The 14,376-nt window shown below is 40.9% G+C and overlaps 1 protein-coding gene across 1 annotated transcript; it reads right to left on the bottom strand.

The window, feature by feature from the left end:
• Positions 1,855-7,403, bottom strand: LOC105160235 (pentatricopeptide repeat-containing protein At3g18110, chloroplastic). The gene is made up of 4 exons (XM_011077522.2): positions 3,748-7,403; positions 3,453-3,653; positions 2,916-3,006; positions 1,855-2,534 (listed from the first exon to the last, which is right to left on the bottom strand). The coding sequence occupies exons 1-4, from the start codon at positions 7,269-7,271 to the stop codon at positions 2,022-2,024; spliced, it is 4,329 nt and encodes a 1,442-aa protein (XP_011075824.1). The 5' UTR covers positions 7,272-7,403; the 3' UTR covers positions 1,855-2,021.

Here is a 14,376-nt window from a genome sequence, read left to right as displayed (position 1 = left end):
AACTTTCAGCAGAATTGCACGCGAATGTGGTCTAAATAGCATCAACTGCTGCATCTCCATGCTTTACCACACACTACAAGAAAACAAGCCAAAACAGAGATCATGAATCAAAGAATTTCTCACACTTGTAGGAATAAGAACATTTGAAATTTTCCCACATCTAAAATAGGATAATGAAATTGATGAAACTTGCTTTTAAATATGCATTGGCCATCAAAACTATAATCCAGCATATCTTAGGCTTGCATCTTTTGTACACCTTTCTTGCTTATTGCAGTCAAAACTTACGAATCAAATACAGCTAAAATATACCAGCGGCAAAAGAATGAGCTAGAAACATACAAAATAATATGCACCAGACACAAAATATATGTTTTATAAAGAACCTATAAATTATATGTGTTTCATACACATAAGCCTGTTTACTTGTGTTTCATGTTAACAACCTATAAATTAATCAATCAACTGTGGAAACGCGTGTTTTATAAAGAAAAAACTGAAAATGGAGCAAAAAATAAAAAGGTAGCAAAATTTCACAAAATCAACATTGTCCCAGAAATGCCAGAACAAAGAAGAAAATAATAAAAATCAGAGGAACTACGAAGTACACAACTTCACAAAGAGAAACCACACAATACCAAACAGGTCATGTACATTACAAAGCCAGCCATACATTTTCTCAGCAACCAAGTAAAAGAGAATCAACCATTTCAATTGTGCTAATTCAAGCTCAAACACTTGACATCGAAAGTATGAAATTCAATAAAATAAGGTTTCCGTTCGGGTGACGTATTAATCAAGACAATAGATCAAACCTTGGAGCTGATTTGACAGCTTGAGTTTAGACTTGCAGCGGCGGCGCGCAGAACGGACGATAGAGCTCTTCCTCTGGCCCTGCAGCTAAATTTCAAGGATATAGGGAGTGTCCGTCTTTATATATTGAGCGCGATAAAACCTAGGGGCGTCGAGCTCGGCAAAAAAATCTGAGCTTGAGCTCCCCCTTAATTGGGGAAATGCATGTTCTATTCTGCCGTGTGCCGACGGATTTGTGGACGTGAAGCTCGAGTTCTGGAATTCACAATTTTTCTTTCACTGGTCGCGCGCGAGAGAGAGAGAAAGAGTTGTCAAATCTCAATTCTCACGTTACGTCTCCTCATTACCTTTTCTTTTCTATGTTTAATTTTAATTTGCCACAGTTGTTCCCCCTCTCATTCTATCCACTTCCACCACCACTCCTTCAACGTCGTCATACGTTGTAAATAATATATTAAATATCCAATTCAATTCTAATGCAATCAATCAACATTTGATAAAACCATCCAACCACACTGTAATTTATTCTTCCAAATTCTATGTACAACATTCTCAACTAAATTGTAAAATAAAGAGATGTGACCTAATATTCGGTACAAGCTTCAAATCAGGATCCTGCCCAATTGAGAAGCCCAAAAATATGTAATAATATCCATAATGTTTGAATTCGTTTTTTTAGTGTTTTATTGTGTTTTGTGGAGATAAAGAGAGAAAAACAAAGATAAATAAGTGTATATTAGAGATAGTATGTATGTTTGGATTTGTTTTTTAAGATAATTTATAATAAGTATTGTATGTTTAATGTTGTGTTTTGGGAGACAAAAATTACTATTCATCGTCAATTCATAGTCAAATCATGTCTTTTTTATATATATTTATGTATATATGTGTATATATATATACGTATGTATTTATGTTAAAATAGTTTAAAACACCTAGATAAGATGTTTCTAAATAATGGCAAACATTGAGTATGTTTTGATTCGTCCTGGAGATAACTTGAAAATAAAAACAAGCATAGCAATCATCTCAGAATTTCCAAGCCGCATCAAGGAAACTTATAACATTAAAATAATTAATTTCTACAACTTACAGATGAGACCATTTGAAGTTGTTCCTCATTACTGTTGTATAAACTGTACAAGCAACACAAACTTTACCTGTTTTTCCATTACATACTCATTCACCACTTGCTCACTTTTTTTTCTTTAATCTCCCTTCAACTGAGCCTTTGCTTGCACAAGCTGCTCATCTTTCTTTCTCATAGCCGCAGTTTTCTCCAGCTTGGCTAACTTCTCTCTTCTACCTTCTATGTCAGCTCGTATAACTCTATCTCGTTTCTCGTCTGAGAGTAATGCAAGTCTTGCAAACTTTCTAGGTGTTACTTGACCAAGCCTATCCCTTATGTCGTTGAAAGCAGGAACGAGGCCTCGTCTAATATAGCATCCTTCAATCAGCTGCATCGAATTAGTCTCAGGAAGAATAGGGCTATCTTTTAACTCAAGGTCCAAGCAAAATGGAGAGTCCTTCAACCACAATCTCAAGGAATGAGCTTTTGCAACAAGGATCCCACTCCGGGTTTTACAGGGTAAAAATGGAGACCCCATCTCCCAAAGAAATGCCTTGAGCGTGCTGTTCAAACAAACCTTATTGTACTCGGCTGTACCAGTAATCAGCACTACCGACTTTGGGGATTCAGGAAAACCTTCCAATGATGCATCCTGTTGGAAGAACAGTTCACTATACAATATGTTTGAATTTTAAATGTAATATTTGTGTTGAAGGATTTACAGCTCAAAATTGATTAGAATTACATGCGTGCGCTATTGGCTGGACAATATTTTAATACACTAAAATATAGGAAAAGAATAATTCATCAAGATGAAAAAATGTCAAGAAAAAACTTCGATTCTGAAATTAAGGGACATAATATAGTGGCAAATTCATGATCCATTTAAATTTTATTGTCAAATGAAGTAAATAGGAGAGGGATATTTGTCAAAAATTAGGAGCATCAAGTCCTGCGCGCAACTTTAGTGCTGTAAATTCAGCAAATATAAAATCTGATGAACATCAAGAGAGTCAAAACAAAGAAGGTTTACCTGCATGTGGTCAAGCCATAAGGTCAGTCCAACAAGAGCGGCGCCAGCAGATAACTTTCTAAAGTCGGCTCCCCAATCCTTGTCGGCCACCCTGCAAGGCAAATTAAATTTGATTGAGAGCAACTAGAAAAATCCAACATAGAAGCTATCATGACTCAAATTATTTCTCATACATTAACAGTAGACAAACATGATATACAGTGGCTTTTTCCAGTAATTTCACTAAATAGTCTTGTTAATTAGAAGATTCACCTTTTTAAACACAATCAAGTCTTTCACAGTAACATAGGCAAATTGAAAATTGTGTTAGAGCAACATGAGAATGCTCAATCTCCACTGACAAAGGCTTAAAAGTGAAAACAAACTATCCTATATCATACTGGTGCTAAGAGAAGGTTTTCAAAAACATATTTCACATTCTTCCAGTCTTGCCACTGGAACCTCTACCCGAGAATATTGTTCGAAAGCATAAAGTTTTTGATATAAACACTAGAAAAGTAATTACTCGCCGCATCAAGAGCAGAATTTAGAAGCTACCTGAAAACATTCTGATGATAAATGTTTCTCTTAATTGCCAGTTGGAAAATGCATGTGGCAGTTGCCCTGCGTTCAAAAGCCCACAGCATATCTTCCAAAGCATTAACAAAGTTAAATGCTGCATGATCTTCTACAGGTTCTAGTTTCTTGAGATAGCAGTCTATCTCCGACAGCAACGACACAGAATTTTCTGTTAAAAGCCTGTGAAAGAGACAATTTGGTTTGAGAACAGAGTAGAGATAAGTCCCCAGCCTACATCCAGAAAAATAAGATGTGAAAAGAAGAAACATAGTGCCTTATCGGAATACAGAAACCAGCATCTCCAATTGCATTTAATAGCATCATGGCTTCACTCAAACTTTGGCAGAGACTTGCAGCCCTAATAAAACAAGTCCAGATCCTGTGGTCTGGATCCAAGCCTTCTTTTCTCATCTCCATGAGCTTCCGGATGCCAACATCAAGATCACCATTCTTGAGATAAGCATCAATGACTGTACTGTATGGTAATGTACTTAGGTTTGGACAGGTAGATTTTAAATTATTAAGCACTTTTTCAGCTTCCACTGGATGGCCTGAGCTGCCATAAGAGGTCATAAGCAGGTGCATTGTAGCGATGGTGGGTTCAACTCCTGATTCTTTCATTGTAACAAGCAGTTCTTCCGCTTTAGTATGGTTCCCAGACCTTCTATACATCTTCATCATCAAATGATAGAAGGACCGGTCTGGCTTTTGTCCTTCTGACTTTAGGCCATCAAAAAGTTCTTCAGCTTGCTCTACCATCAGCTTTTTACAGAATGCCGCCATCAGGCTTTTATAGATATCTAACTGAGGGTTTAGACCAAGCCTTTTCATTTTAGACATTAACAAGACCGCTTCTTCAGGCCTACAATCTCTACAATACATTAGGATTAAATTATTGTAAGTTTCATCATCTGGTTTAAGTCCAGATTCTTGAATTTGCTGGTAAACTTGGACTGTCTTCTTATAATCCTCTATCTTTGTGTACAACTTAAGCAAGCAATTATATATAGAAAGATCAGGGGTGAATCCTGCTTCCTCCATCTCAGAAATCATGCCTTCGACATCCCTCACCTGTTTTGCCCTGGACAGCAATCCGATCATAACCCTGTAGAGATGCATGGTAGGAAGATATCCTGCAGCTTTCATCCCATGGTATATTTTCTTCACTTCAAATATATTGCCGGACTGCGCAAATGCTTCCAGCATCAAAACAATAGAGCTCTTACTAATTTTGAAACCCATATCTTGTAGATCCTGAATCACAACGTACAGTTCATTTAACCTTCCATCAACAATCAATGCTTGCAATAGACAGTTCATAGTTTCAACAGTTGGGGAAGGCCCATCTCTCATCATTGTACTGAAAGCAGCTCTTGCTTTCTCATAACAACCACTTGCAGCATAAGCTTGAATCAATGAGTTCCAAACTTTACGGTCCACCATTCTGCACCTCTGCCGCAGGCTTCCCACAACACTTTCTGCTTTCTCCAGTTGCTTCAGCTTTCCATAAGCTTCGACAAGGCTGGTACAAATTGATGTATCATGAAGAGGAAGGCCTTTTACTTCGGCCTGAACAATCAAATGATGAGCCGTCTCAGGTAGATCCATTTTGCAATATATAAGTGCTATTGTCTGATATATGTCCAGAGATGGTTCAACCCCATGGAATTTCATATCTGAAAATATTTGCGAAGCTTCGGAAAGCCATTCATTCTCCGCGCAGGACTTGATGAGGGCCTCGTACATGGCAGAGCTACCACCATAAACATGTAGGTCACTGTTTTTGTAGTATTCATCTAAAGCAGTATCTAACTGGCAAGCTTTGCAATGAATAACAACTAGAGCTTCAGCTATAAACCGCTGGAACCCAGATGCATGCTCCTGTAAAAATTTTAGCAGTTCAATCGCTTCATGATGTCGTCCAGATGAACTATATGAAGTCAAAATTGAAAGTAAGTTCTCTTGGTCAAAACTAGAACCCTGCATAACCACGAGTCTCAACTTTTTTGCTGCAAAATCATAGCATCCACCTTTTGTAAGTACACAACATATCATCTCCAGGCTCAAGCCATGAAGTTCTTCAAGATCCTCCACCACTCTCTGGATAAACTTTTCATTGTTCTCCACACCCACCACTCGGAGCAGTGCTTCATAGAGGGCACAATCCGGTACAAAACCATCACAAATCATTTCCTGGTACAACAGCATTGCCTTCCTTGTGTTATTTGACCTTAAATGCACATCCAACATGACTGAATATGCGAGATTGTCTGGTTTAATTCCAGACCGCAGCATGCAATCAAACATCTCTTCAGCCTCCACTCGTTGTCCAGCTTTTGCATAGCCACATATTAAAGCACTGTATGTACGCAAAGTGGGTCTTATACCAGTATTTAGCATCTCTGACATCACATTTGCAGCCTCTGTCATCTTATTTGCTTTCCCCAGTGAATCGATAAGAACAGTATATGTAACAGCATCAGGATTTCGACCAGATGATTTCATGTCTCTGTAAATTTGCAAAGCAAGGTCATGCTTGCCTTGCTTCCCATACATGTAGATAATGGTATTATAAGTCATCTCATCCTTTGTAAACCCCATCTCCACCATTTCTTCACAGATTTCTTTCACCTTGTCAACATTCCCTTCCCTTGCAAATGCATAAAGTAAAGAATTGTATGTAACTGCATCTGGAAAGAAACCCTTTGAACCCAACTCCTTAAAGAGTTGTTCTGCCTCACTAGAGAGTCCACATCTTCCATATACTGAAATCATGGCATTATAAGTCCATAGATCTGGTTGACATTTATGAGCCTCCATGTCATGGAACACTTTTACAGCCTCCTCCAAATTGGATTCACGTGAACAACCACTGATAAGAGTGTTATAAGTAATTATGTCAGGACGAATCCCTGATCTCCTCACTTCACTTAGGAGTTCAATTCCCAAATTCAGAGTCATGGGACCCGATTTCAGTGTAGCATTTATCAATGTATTAAAACTGACCAGGTCTGGCGCACACCCACGCTGACGCATCAAATCAAGCAACTCCTGAACTTTGCAAAACCGGCCATTCCTAGCATACACACCCATCATTGCGTTATACACTTGGACAGTATTACCAACAGCTGGCTCAGCCCGAGTAAAAATTTCAACAGCCAAAGCTTCTTGATTGGATTTTCCAAGCACAGCCAAAATAGTAGCCAGCATTCTTGCATTGGGGGCATACCAATGGCGAAGATTCAACCACTCATAAACCTCTAAGGCCCTTTGCCAACTAGACTGACCAACCCATTTCACAACAAAGCAAAAATCAGTTGGAGTCATCTGCACCATCTTCTCATCCAAAACATCAGCCACAAACTCCTCGGATTTCAACTCCAAAATTCTGTCCGTCAAGAACTGCACCCTCTTTCTCCAATCCTTGGCCCTCTTCAACGCCAATTTGTTCATTTTCTTGACTTTATTTCTGCTAAGCTTTTCATCAAACACGTCGACTTCGTCATGATTTACATTTGCATTCACGGACTCCTCTTCACTGTGCGCTTCAATTTCATCCTGAACCTCATGATACAGCATTTTATGCTGCGAACTGTGTTGTTGTTCATTGAATTTCAAGTGCGGCCACCTTACAGATGGTGAAGCTCTAGAATAGGTAAATTTCCGAACAGTTTCTTGCTCGTTAGTGGAACTGGAAGTGGAGCAACAAGAAGGAGAGACGTGGTTTTTCTGCGGCTTTGATTTTCTGTAAGCATGTAATGGTGGAGTAGCAAATCCCAGGAGGCCAGTGCATGCCATGGGATTTCTTGATTTGCATGTGCAATGGAACAATAAGAAAATATATTCAGAGGTAAATATCAATTTTGGTCCCTCAAGTATGCCCACTTACCTAAATTTAACCCTAATATTTTCTTTTCATTAAATTTAGTCCCTCAATAATCCTTCAGTTAAAAATTGGTTAATATTATATCTCTAAATGAAATGGAGGATTGCACTTGCTACCCGAATTAGAGGAATATTTAATGAGCATTGCAATGCTAGTTTAGTTGATAAACCTCCCAGTCCCCACCCCAATTTACAATTCAACATTTATATAAATCATTAATAAGAATCATTACAATTTATTAATCAAATAGTATTATAAAGAAAAAAAGGAAAAAAAAAAAGATATGGGTCTAAATTCAACCCAAATCAAAATAATGGCACTAAGTCTAAAGATGCATAGAATGTTGATGGATTTAATTGAAAGAATCTGTGATGAGTATGAGTTTGAATAGGGTAAAAACCTATGCATTAACACCCTAAAAAATCGGAATTACCCACATTAAGATATAACCAACTCGCATCACACATTGTCTTTTGTATTTTTGTTCCTTTTTTGAGGGCATATGTGTATCCCATCATGCATCTCATCCCCACCCTCCACTTTAATCAATCTTGACCCTACACATATTCTATTTGAAAACTTGGGATATAAGAGTGATCCTGGTCAAAAAAGCAGGTCGAAAGAAATTATGGCGATAGTCTAGGTATTCGAAATCGCGTGCTTCCTCGATAGGATCTGTCAACTGGACATAGAAGGGTTAGGACAGTCGGGGTCGTCCCCGACGAAAACACTCCGACGCCCAAGTTAGAATCTCAAAATGATCGTTCAAAAATATCAAGTAATTAATCTCAAACTGATATAAATTGCACATTACCTGTCCATTATGTAAAACCCATATTTATAGATTGGCATCGATCATAAATGGTAGGCGCATGTGTCACGGATTAACTTTCCTTCTGTAAGCCGAGTATCTAGAGTGATCCATGCCAGCTGATAAGGTGGCACATTTGCGTCCTTAACTCAAGCCATTCTAGTCTCTCGCGATTTCTTTTCTTTCAAGTGCGGTCTAACATTTTTGACCTGACATTACTCTTTTACCCTTAGTGAGGGTCATACTGGTCCTAATGATAATTGAACCGTTATCATTAGCCCCCCACTTCGGCATGCGTGATTCATCATTCATGCTGAAGTCGAAACATCCATTCGTACTGTACGCTTACCGCGTGCTGCCACGTGTATGGCTGATACGTTTGCCTCGAGTTTTGCGTTGCCGCGTGTCAACCATCGTGAAGGCTCATTCTTCTAGGTTTTTCCCTCTTCTGCTTCCTATATATAAGTCCTTTATTCAAATGGCTGCACCTTTGGCAGCTTTTTCTCCAGGATCGCCTCCTTCTTCACTCGATCACGCCTTCTGCTGTTCGATCTTGCTTATTCTTCTCCAGGTACAATGTCTCCTTCTTCTAATTCCCGCTCTAGTTCTTCATCTGATGCCCCTCCCCATTCGGTTGTGCCTCCATCTCTCCCTGAGGGACCGTCTCGGGCTAGATCTCGCCGTAGGTCACATAGGAATGAAACTAAGGAACTTGACTCCGAAGAAATCCCTACTTATGCTAGGTTTCAATCTATATTAGATAATAGTCCTTAGGCTGGTATAGTAAGTTCAGTAAAGCAACCAATACATAAAATAAAGGAGAAGTATTTTATTCCTCATAACTATGAGGTAGTTATCCCCAAATCGTTTGATAGGATGCACCGACCTCTCAAAGGTTTTTGTGCTTTTTCTCTCCATCATTTTGACGCCGGGTTGCGTCTTCCTTTAGCTCCGAGTGTTGCCCATATTCTTAACAAGCTGAAACTGTGTCGGATGCAACTCTCTCCCAATTCTATCCGTCAGATTATCCTATTTATTATAGTTATAAGGGTCCACCGTTTCGAACCTAATTTTGACAATTTCTGGTCCTTATATTCATTTACCACTTCAAAGAGATCTGCCGATAGAGGATTTTTTTACTTATCAGCTCGTAAAGACTGTAGGTTTCTTGACCCTCTCACCTCTAATGTTGGTCCTTGAAAACGGAAGTTTGTATTCATTCGACCTCCCCCAGGTCGCGAGTGGCCATTTAGGCTTGATTGGGTCGTAGAAAAACCTATGCCCGTCCTTGAGGGAGGGGGGTTGAAAAGGGACCAGATCAACAGCTTGACTTCTTTTCGCTACGATCCGAAGCGACTTTTAGTAGAAGAAATCCTTCGGCTCACACATCTCACCCCAGCACCCCTTCGGGTGGAAGAATCTCTAGGTGACATGTTTGTTTTTTGCTCTCTCTATGTGTCGATGGTCGCTAACTTTCTTTTCTTTATCTGCAGTCAATATGGTCGACTAGGCTCGTCTTACTCAAAGGATTCGCGCGGCTCAAGCCAGGACCGCGGCTCGAGCCAACCCTCCTCCAAATCCCACTCCTTCGGCAACTTCGATTCGGCCAGAGCTCGATCAATCTCCTGTTCCTGCAAGCGACGTTCCACAAGCTAGGGCTCTGATCGAGGTCGGAAGTGAGGATACCCGATCCCGAGGTCGAGTGAGGAATGTCCCGAATGCTGAGTTATCTCCCGCTCGTTCGCAAGCAGGTGAGTCGAACCCTTACGACTTGGTCCATCACAAACGGAGGGGCACGACCAGTCCTTTACGTCCAACACAGACATCTCGTGATGAGGAGATTCGGAACATGGAACGTTTTGGTGAGGTTACGGAGTGTTGGAAGAAGGCTCGGGAAGATCTGCATTCTCCCCATCATCAATCTGCTGAATTACATGGAGAAAAGTTAGTACCTGATTGGAAAATTTCCTCCACCAGCACTGTTCTGAACACTTTATCAGGTCAGGATTCTTGGGAGTTCTACAACGCTATTTGCCCTCCGAAAGACCAAGCCACTTTGCTCCAAACGTCGTTCACGCGTCTCGAAGAACATGCAGCTCATTCCCTGGTCCAAGTTAGTTTTTCTATATCTTGGTTTCCTAATTTATTCTGTGATCTAAAATCATGGCATTTTTTCAGGCTGCCAATTTCATGCACGCGATCTCTCTGAAGTGTGCTGGATTTTGAAGGAATCAACTCATGGCTGAGCACAGGAGTCGTGACCTTAGGGCCCAGATGGAAGAATCCTCGTTTGAGACGCAAGACTTTGAAGCTCGACTAGCATCTCTAGAGGCAAAGAACAGGGAGTTGGAAGAAAAAATGAACTCGAAAATTGCTCAAGCCATGCAGGCGGGGAAAGAGGCAGGTTTTTCTGCAGGTCATGCTGCCGGGAAAATTGCTGGTGCCATCGAAGGTCGCGAGGAATTTCTTAAGTCTGAAGATTTTGGGGCTCGCATCCGTGAAGCTCGTCTCCGAGGGGCTCGCGATTTTATGAAGGCGCTTGCTTTCGAGTCCGCTCTGGAGATAAAGGCCGCAGAGTATTTAATACAAGGTTTTGAACGTTGTAAAGCCCAGGTGACTACCTTGAGCGGATTTGCTTCCAACTTTGATGTCACGAAACTGGATCCAGGTCTCGGTGGTGATCTTCAGCCCTTTCCAGAGAGTGCGAATCCTCCGCCAAAAGAAGAAGATGAATTTGCTGTTTTATTAAATGAAATAGAGGATTAATATTTGTGTAGGAACTCCCGATCGCTCTATTTCCTCCAAACACTTTTGATATATTTCCGATCTTTTGTATGTTGTTTGGTTGAAGGTTATATAAAATCCATCAAACCTTTTCTTCGGCTTATATTCTGTGGATAGCTTTATCACATTCCTTGGAGTCTTTTTCAGACAAAATTAATCTTTTTCAGATCGCTTTTAAAAAGTCAAGAAGGGGACCCTCGTGTGGATCTTTTTTGGATCGCTATCGGAGAACAAGGGGTCTTTATTTCGCAATATTTTATCGAAAAAAAAAATGGATCTTTTTCAGATTGCTGAAGATAGAAGGGATCTTTTTCAGATCGTTGCTCAACATTGAAGATAAGAATGGATCTTACTCATATCGCTTTATTAATTCGAGGATGTGGGATCTTTTACAGATCGCTTTATTAACATACAAAGAATGAGATCTTTTTCAGATCGAAGTTACTTGAACCTTTCTCAAGCATTTACACGTAGAATTTTCTCAGGTTTTGTATGTTCCACGGTCGTGGAAGATCTTTGCCATTCGCGTCCTGGAGCCTGTATATTCCTTGTCTCTTTATTTCGACCACTTTGTGTGGTCCTTCCCACCCAGGGTCTAGTTTCCCTTCATGCTTGGAAACTTCGACCCTTTTCAAGACAAGATCGCCTACTTGCAGCTCTCTTTTCCTCAACTTTTTTTTCTTGTTTCTCATCATTAGTCCCTTGTGGTGAAGCATTTTTGTCCACGCCTTCTCCCTTCTTTCTTCCACGGTCGCAAGGTCGAAGGCTCTTGCTTCAGCATTAGCCTCGGGGTCGTAAGTAGCTACCCTCTGCGTCTCTTCACCTATTTCTGTAGGAATGGTAGCTTCAGAACCATAAATTAGACAAAAAGGAGTTTCACCTGTGGTGGATCTTGGTGTGGTTCGGTATGCCCACAACACTCCCGGGAGCTCTTCATCCCATGAATTCTTAGTTTTAGATCGGGATTTCAAGTGTTGGAGTATGATTTGGTTTGACACTTCAGTTTGTCTGTTCGCTTGGGGGTGTCCGACGGACGTGAAGTTCTGTTGTACCTTCAGCTCTTTCAACCAGGCTGTTAATTGCTTTCCTTGAAATTGTGTTCCGTTATCTGATATCAAAACCCTCGGAATTCCGAACCTGCAAATAATATTCTTCCAAATAAAGTCTATGATGACTTTTTCGAATATTTTTGCGACCGCTTCCGCCTCGACCCATTTGGAGAAGTATTCCACTGCGACTACTATGAATTTTTTCTTACCTCTCGCTGGGGGAAATAGGCCCAGAATGTGATTCCCCACTGGTCGAAGGGGCAAGTGATCTTGACTGTTTGCATAGGGACGCTGGGTGCATGTATTTGGGATGCATATTTTTGGCAGTTCGCACATTTTTGGACGAATTATTTCGTGTCTTTGAGCATGGTCGGCCAGAAATATCCTTGTCTCGTCAGTTTCTGTGCTAATGACCTTGCTCCCGAATGGTTGCCACAACTACCTTCGTAGATTTCCCTCATCACATACCTTGCTTGCTCGTCGTCTAGGCATTTAAGGAGGGGTCCTTCAATAGATCTTTTATACGATTGAGACTCGATTAAAGTGAAACGTGTAGCTCTGAACTTCAGCTTCTTTGCTTGGGCCGAGTTTTCCGGTAATATTCCATCCTACAGGTACTTTATAATATCATTTTTTCAGGGGGAAGATATTTCGACCGTATTCACTTCATCCGCTTCCGAAATTGCTGGTCGGTCACTTATCATGACTGTTACTTTTCGGTTCTTGATGCCTGTCAAAAGAGCCCCGAACTTTGATAGTGCGTCTGCTATATCGTTCTCACATCTCGGAATTTGTTGAATTGAGCATGTCGTGAATCTCTCCATCAAAGACTTCGCCTTATTGCGATACATTATCATGGTCCTCTCTTTAGTTTCGTAGCTCCCTTCAATCTGCATGGCTACTAACTGTGAGCCTGTATATACTTCCAAGGCTCTAGCCCCTGCTTCATACGCTAGTTCCAGTCCCACGATCAGTGCTTCGTATTCTGCCTCGTTGTTGGTCGTCAGGAACGAGAGTTTTGCAGCGACTTCTATCTCCATCCCCTCAGGTCCCTGGATTAGCACTCCTGCTCCGCCATTGCTTGCATTTGATGATCCGTCAACGTGTAACATCCAAGTATGTAGTTATGTTGTTGGTTGTCTAGCCATTTCCACAACGAAATCAGCTAGGACCTGCCCTTTTTCTGTTGTCCGGGCTTGATAATCGCTGTCGTATTATCCGAGTTCGATTGCCCATTTAACAAGCCTTCCTGACACTTCTGGTCGAGATAGTATGCTCCTGAGTGGTTGGTTGGTGCGTACGACGACCTTGTAGGACTGGAAGTACGGTCGGAGTTTTCGAGCTGTAACCACCAGTGCCAAGACCAATTTTTCGATCGATGTGTACCGTTTTTCTGCTCCTTGTAACATCTTACTGACATAATAGACGGCATTTTGTGCTTTTTCCTCCTCTCTGACTAACACAAATCTGACTACATTTTCTGAGACTGCCAAGTATAGGTACAATATATCCCCCACCCTCGGGTTTGCTAGTAATGGTGGCGTTCTCAGGTATCTTTTGAGCTCTTGGAACGCTTGCTCGCATTCCTCGGTCCACTTAAATTCTTTAGCTTTTCTCAGTATCTTAAAGAAATGTAAATTTCTATCTGCAGACTTAGAAATAAAACGATTTAAAGATGCGAGCTTACCTGTTAATTTATGAACATCCTTCACTGAGGCAGGTGATCGCAGCTGCAGGATTGCTTCGATTTTTTCGGGGTTAGCCTCGATTCCTCGGCTGCTCACCATGTACCCAAGGAATTTACTCCTCCGACCCCGAACGTATATTTACTTGGATTAAGCTTCATTCCATATTTTCTCAAGATGGCGAAGGCGACCTCCAGATGCGACAAGTGATCGTCCGGTCGCTGACTCTTAACGAGCATGTCGTCCACATAAACTTCCAGGATTTTTCCGATGTGGTTTGTGAACATCTTGTTTACGAGCCTTTGGTAGGTTGCTCCTGTATTTTTTAGTCCGAAAGGCATAACATTGTAGCAATATATATCCTGCTCAGTGACGAATGACGTTTTACCTCTATCTTCTACTGCCATATATATCTGGTGGTAGCCTTGGTAAGCATCCATTATTGAGAAAAGTTCATAGCCAGCAGTGGAGTCTACCAAGATGTTGATTCTTGGAAGTGGATAGGGGTCTTTCGGGCATGCCTTGTTTAAGTCGGTGAAATCGGTGCACATCCGCCACTTTCCTGAAGACTTCGGGACGACCACCACGTTAGATAACCAATCTGTGTACTGGATTTCTGAGATGTATTCTGCTTTCAACAATTTTTCAACTTCATTATTGATGATCTGATTCTTTTCGACTCCAAATG

Source organism: Sesamum indicum, linkage group LG4 (genome assembly GCF_000512975.1).
Source record: "Sesamum indicum cultivar Zhongzhi No. 13 linkage group LG4, S_indicum_v1.0, whole genome shotgun sequence".
NCBI lineage: Eukaryota > Viridiplantae > Streptophyta > Magnoliopsida > Lamiales > Pedaliaceae > Sesamum > Sesamum indicum.
This window is presented reverse-complemented; position numbering and strand designations above follow the sequence as displayed.

Bases quoted from the DNA above. Each gene is read 5' to 3' on its own strand.
- LOC105160235 (XM_011077522.2), bottom strand. From the start codon at position 7,271: ATGGCATGCACTGGCCTCCTGGGATTTGCTACTCCACCATTACATGCT. The intron at 3,007-3,452 runs GTAGCTTCTAAA...TTTGCCTTGCAG, and splicing joins TATCATCAGAATGTTTTCAG to GGTGGCCGACAAGGATTGGG. The intron at 2,535-2,915 runs GTAAACCTTCTT...TTCTTCCAACAG, and splicing joins TATGGCTTGACCACATGCAG to GATGCATCATTGGAAGGTTT.